General features: G+C 33.7%; 1 protein-coding gene across 1 annotated transcript in view; it reads left to right on the top strand.

The window, feature by feature from the left end:
• LOC132184040 (protein PSK SIMULATOR 1) overlaps positions 1-4,415 on the top strand; it is an 8,544-nt gene extending 4,129 nt beyond the window's left edge. The window contains exons 6-12 of the mRNA XM_059597519.1: positions 670-770; positions 1,071-1,140; positions 1,771-1,874; positions 2,688-2,804; positions 3,034-3,110; positions 3,476-3,520; positions 3,611-4,415. Of these exons, the coding sequence (XP_059453502.1) occupies positions 670-770; positions 1,071-1,140; positions 1,771-1,874; positions 2,688-2,804; positions 3,034-3,110; positions 3,476-3,520; positions 3,611-4,127 (1,031 nt within the window). The 3' untranslated portion in view covers positions 4,128-4,415. The remainder of the gene's footprint in view (positions 1-669; positions 771-1,070; positions 1,141-1,770; positions 1,875-2,687; positions 2,805-3,033; positions 3,111-3,475; positions 3,521-3,610) is intronic.
• Positions 4,416-6,534: the final 2,119 nt, after the last annotated feature.

Genomic DNA, 6,534 nt, shown 5'->3' on the forward strand with positions numbered 1-6,534 from the left:
GGGACAATTTTTGTGATTTTGTTTAAAAAAGTACTCTTGACCATTGGCAGGCCAAACAGACTCTAAAGCATAAAAGGTTAGAAATTTTATTAACATGTTCGAATTTCTAGTCCTGTTAATTATCTAAAATGGGTCATGGCAGTTCTTAGGCTTGGCTATATCCAGCTTAATAATCTTTCATATTATGAGTTTTGCAGTAGTTTTTTTTTTCTTAATATAAATATGGGGTGTTTGTGACTTATCAACAAAAACAAAAAGCATGAAATCTAATTATGACACATTGATATCAGTAAAATATTATAGCGAGTAATTTACATTATTTTGACCTTAATTTTTTTTTTTTTTTTGTGTTCTTAAATTTTTGTAATATGTTTGTATCGTTGTAGTGCCAGGCCTGGGCATGATCTTTATTATCCTTAATAATCTTTATTTCAGAGCTTGGTGTTGCCTCCAATTAGCCTATGAGCTCTTCTTGAATTGATATATATATATATAGTCTGCTTTAGTTCCTAATTAATTATGCTCTGTATTAAATCCTGAAAATTTATGGAGGATACCTTTTGTTTTAAATCTTGTTTTCATTGTTATTATAACAAATATCACTATTCACAATTAACTTTGTTTTATTATGTGTGACTTATCTTGTTTTATTTATTTATTTTTGATAAGTAGGAGACAGCCTTGCAATTTTAAGAGGAGAGTTAAAGAGTCAAAGGAAGCATGTAAAAAGTTTGAAGAAAAAATCACTCTGGTCCAAGATTTTGGAAGAGGTAGCAAGTCAGTACTGCTTTATGTTGCTCTTTCTAGTTGCATATGGAGAGAATGTGCAACAATAAAATTTTGTGTTTCAAGATATCAATGATTCAACCTTGTTAGTTCATTTGTTTTCTGATACTATCACCGCTATGTATTCAGCAGCTGTATACACAGTATGCAGTGGACTGTTCTTCCATGGTTCTTAAGTGATAGTCACATGATGAATCTCTTTGTCACTTATCTATGAAGTTGTTTCTCATTAACTTCTCATTATCATTATTCCTTTCACCAATCTTTCATCTTGTATTTTACAGGTGATGGAGAAACTTGTAGACATTGTCCATTCTTTGCATTTGGAGATTCATGAAGCCTTTGGTAGTGCTGGTATGCATTGAAAACATTAATGAAATTTCTTATTATGGCCATATGAAGGCTTGTCCTGCTGTAATTCCTTGTCTCCTCCTGGAAATGGGAACGGTCGAGTCTTGGCATTTCTTGTTCCTGCTTTAACTTGCAAAACCTCCAAAGTATATTTGCATTCAAGCAGGGTCAACAAACAGAACAATCAAGTTTACGTTAATGGATGAGAAAGACCCATATTGGTTGGAAAAACAAATTGCTTCTTTGGGTAGCTGCTGAAATGGAGTTTGTGTTTCAATAGAAAGCAAGTGACAAAGTGTCACTTTAAATATTGAAGCTTAGCTGGATTGTTGCCACCTTCTATGGAACAAAATCTGATCATTTCTCAGCCTTGTGAAGAAGCATAAACTTCTTCAAAATTGGATTGCAGATCTATCTGATAGGATGATACTCTGTCTATTTTATTTTAAATAACTCTTCTGAAACATCTTTTGCTTATCTTCATCTATAAAGGTGCTATGTTTCACTTTATTTATTTCTTGACATGACCTATCTTGCTTTAAACAACACTATTTGTAGAAGCCTATTTACACACTATTAATTGGGTTTATTAATTCAGTGGATTTCATGTGTTTTTAACTCTTGACCTTGCAGATGAGGACAAGCCTGTAAAAGGTTCTCAGAGCAACCATAAAAAATTAGGGGCAGCTGGTCTTGCATTGCATTATGCAACTATTATTACGCAAATCGATACCATTGTAAGTTTATGATTCACCCAATCTTGATAGATATTTTATGTTTACTATGTTTTGTTTCATGTTTACTGTAATTCTGAGAATCTGGGTTGTTGCTCTAGAACATATTCTGATATTTACTTATTGAAATGAGTGGCAAAGAAAGGGAGAAAAGAATGCATTTCCCCTACAAACTTGTAAGATGATATTTTGTTGGCAGACCTAGAATGTCTATAGACTACAAAGAAATGTTCTTTTTGTATTGTAAAGCCCACTTAGTTGAACCAACTGTCTAAGAGAGCTTGAGGGTGTGTACTGTTCTTGTCAATTTTTGGAATCAATCATTCTCGTGTCTCACCTCTCAACATCTCTCCTGTTTAATGATCCAAGAAACTCATACTAACTTTATTTTTGTTGGTTTTTTGTGGTGAATTCCATGGAACTCATAATAATAACTTTTGGGGTACTCTTGGGTAGTTATAGGATGTATCAAACTCTTAGGTACTCTTTGGTAGTAATGGGATGTTTCATTCATGACAAGCACTTATGGAAAAACTAGCCTATGTCTGAAGGAAAAGTGTATACTGGGCATATTATTTGATAATTTTGCTTGATTTTGGTGTGTGTGTGTGTGTGTAATAAATGGCTCCTTGGGGTAATTATCCAGATTATAAACAGAATTTCTTTTAATAGCACAATAATCTATCTTTTCAATCCAGAGGTGATGTTTTGGTGACTAGTTAGATGAGAATTGATGCTCTGTAGTAAGTTACGTTCATTTTGCTTTAATATGGGTGTTTTGATAATATATATATTATAACATCAAATTGTAATCAGGTGTCTCGATCAAGTTCTGTACCTCCAAATACGAGGGATGCTTTATATCAAGGGCTACCGCCTTATATAAAGGCAGCTTTGCGTCCAAAATTACAGTCTTTTCAGGTTAAGGAAGAGGTATGTATTGTATATATTTTTGGAAAGTGGGAATCATCTGATTCATTGGAGTATTTTCTTTTCTTTTTTTGGTTATATTATTAATTGGGCTGCTATTGCAAAAATCATTTCAAAGTAAGTTAATGATTCTGGCCCAGTAACAAAGGAGAACAAGAAAGAATAAGTGAGCTGCTGATTTATTAATTGTATATATCTGCTGATTCATAACCTTCAAATGGTATTCTTGCAGCTTACCATCCCACAAATTAAAGCTGAAATGGAGAAAACTCTACAGTGGCTTGTTCCTATTGCCACCAACACAACGAAGTAAATCTGTCAGCCCTTACATAGAGCAACTTTTTTGGGTTGTGAGTGCACCTGGTATCCCATTTTATCATTTGCTCAATCCCATTGCAGCAGGGAATGTGAATCACTTATATTTGCACAGAAGGGTACTACAGAAGTTATTTTATTTCCAAGTAAAATAACTGATATACCCTTCCAAACCATAATCTAGGTGCTGCCAATGGGACTTTTGTGAATCTTAAAATGGGTGACAAAAGGCCATTTCCGCCATTTTGTCGTGCTGTGGCTATATCTTTATTCACATTACTTTTACTTGTTTTCGTTTAACCTCTTTTTTTTTTAATAAATAATTAACCATGATTTTTTTTTTGATATGGTCCATTTAGAGCTCATCATGGCTTTGGGTGGGTTGGAGAATGGGCAAATACAGGGTGAGTTCTTAACATGGGTGCTTTTTCTTCATTCATCTTTTGTTCCCCCCTTCATGATTTTGCTAAGCCTTCCGGATTATGTATGTTTAGGTCTGAGATGAACCGAAAACCTGCTGGCCAGACTGACTTACTGCGGATTGAAACACTACACCATGCAGATAAGGAGAAAACTGAAAATTATATTCTCGACCTGGTAGTGTGGCTTCACCATCTAGTCAGCCAAGCTAGGGCTGGTAATGGTGGAATCAGGTCTCCTGTTAAATCCCCAATTCGGTCCCCAAACCAGACGACGATACAGTTATCTACACACTCTCCCAACTCTCCATCCCCCGCGTTGACAGTTGAAGACCAAGAGATGCTTCGGGATGTTAGTAAGCGGAAATTGACTCCTGGAATAAGCAAGAGTCAGGAATTTGACACTGCAAAGACCAGGTTAAGCAAGCACCATAGGCTCAGTAAGAGTAGCAGCCAGTCTCCAACAAGTGAAACTAAAAGGGATCCATTCCCTATTAGGAGGCCATTTTCTGTTCCTGTCATCGACTTTGAAATCGACCGGATCAAAGCCTTGGATGTCATGGACCGAGTGGACACAATGCGAAGTTTATAATTATTATGGCATTTCAAGATGCACCACAAGAGAGGTCCTTTGTATGTATCCGTGGTTCCTGCATTGCATTTTTCGATATAGGGTGCTTTGTGGCAAGGGAGATCTCGTTGGAGTTACTTTTGTAGATGGTGAATGATACAAGTCATCACTTTTTTGAATGTGAAAATTTAAGTTGATAATGAGTTGTTGAAGGGCAATTTATTGTTGTAGAGATGGAACTGTAGCTCTGTTAGTTCTATGTGTACAGAATAGCATTTTATAATAATTGAAATTTCATGGTTCTGTTTCTTTTCTTCTTGTGTGCATGCAGCACCCATTATTTACTGCAGATGTGAAGTAGTAATCTTTGAGCAAGAATACTGCACAACTAGGGAAAGAGGCTGAAATATTATTCAACCTTCCAAATATATCAAAAGTTTTTAAAAAATGAAATTATTTATCTATTTTAGTTTCTTATATTAACCTTAGGTTTGAACATACCTTTTTGAATTTGAAGTCCTTATTGGCTTATTTATTTTTTATTTTTTCAAATTTGAATCCATTTTCCTTCAAGGATATCTCATGTGATTGCATAACCATGGTGAACTCTCTCTCTCTCTCTCTCTCTCTCTCTCTCTCTATATATATATATATATGATATGCTCATGGTAGATAAAATGCAGGCACAAGAAAATGGTAGAGAAGCCATTGACATCATTCTATAAAATGGGCCAAATCTTTTATCTTCTTTTCCGCAATGATCCATACAACTACTTGGGGAACAATCTTAATTTATATTTGTTTGCTCATCCTCATTATATTCTTGACTAATTAAGTAAAACACCAGCACTTCAATTTGGAAAGTTGAATTATTGGTCAGCTAAAGACTGAAAAGATGATGGCAAGAAATGGCTGGCCATTGTGGCCAATATGGAAGTTTGAAAAAGGAAAACAATATAAAACATGGAGGGGATTTGAAAGAAATTAAGCGCAAGAGAATATATGCGCAATGAGCAATGGGTAGTCCTAACCAACCCTTGGATTAGTTAATAATAATAATAATAATAATAATAAAATTAAGGATTAGTTGGGGATTGTCACACTCATACGTAATGCAAATGTTGAGGATACTACAAATTTTACTATATCCCTTTACAAACAGACAATGTAGATTATGTAACACAGTCACATTAGTTACTAAAAAGGTAAACTTATCATATTTGTCCTCAGGGATAGAACTAAAAATTTAACTTTAGGGGGCCTAGACCGTACTCAAATTTTTTCAAGGGGCCAAAGAAAAAAAAAAAAAAAGACCTAAAATGTTTATTTATAAACACCTCCATCCTAACAGTCCATTATAGTATAATGTAACTGGCGTGAAATGTCACGTCCTGTAGTGTCAATAATACGGCTTTGTTTGGTAAATCCCTTGTCCCTAGATATTGTAGCTGAGTGGATTGAAGTAAAAAAAAAAAAAAAAAAAGTAAGAATGTTTGGTATAAAAAAGGTTGAAAGGTGATACGACAAAGTAAAAAAATTTTGTTTTGTAGTGATTTTTTTATTTAAATAGTAATAAAAAGTAAATGATGTGATATATAAAGTAAATAATGTGATATAAAAAGTGAAAAAAAGTGATAATATTTTGATGTTGATTTTTTTAAAAAAATTGAAGTGAATAATATTGATTAACGGAGGATAAGGGGTTTACCAAACGGGGCATTATAATACTCTTAACAACACTAATTCTTAATGGGAGAGATGAAAGTAGCACAAGGCTAGCTAACACATGAGTCGATTAGCAAATCTAATCTTCCATTTGTTTCCATTAATTCTCCACGTGCATGCCACATGTTGTTTTTGTTTCCATTCTCATTTCTCCATGCATGTGCCGCATGTTCTTTTTGCTTCCATCTAGTCTTCAAAATACTTACTAGCTTTGAAGAATAAAAATCCATTGGGTGATTATCTTAATGGATCAAACATGATTGGATATTCAATAATATTGTTATGTCAGACACCATTACCAGTACTTCCAATTTTCCATACAAAAGGACCAAGGTGATAGCTTTGATAATAATATTATAATACTTTTTATTAAATGTCTAAGCCTGGATAGAGCTGATAATGTTTAAAAAAAATCAAACATGTTAGAATTGAAAAATTTGACCCATTTTTAGTTAATAAGTCGGGTTAAGATTAACCTAGCTATATAGTCTTATGGGAAATGGGAAATATTTTATGTGTTCTACTGGTCTTAATTAGGTAGATATTATTTTATAAAAACTGAGTGAGAAAAATAAGTGTCAATTTATTTTTTATAAAATAATATCCACCTAAGACTAGAAGAATATCTAGCATTCCCAATAGTCTATGCAAGAGTGGAACTAGAAAAACTTGAATTTTATGAAAGTAAAGAGACAAAACTCAA

Source organism: Corylus avellana, chromosome ca6 (genome assembly GCF_901000735.1).
Source record: "Corylus avellana chromosome ca6, CavTom2PMs-1.0".
In the NCBI taxonomy this organism is placed as follows: Eukaryota; Viridiplantae; Streptophyta; class Magnoliopsida; order Fagales; family Betulaceae; genus Corylus; species Corylus avellana.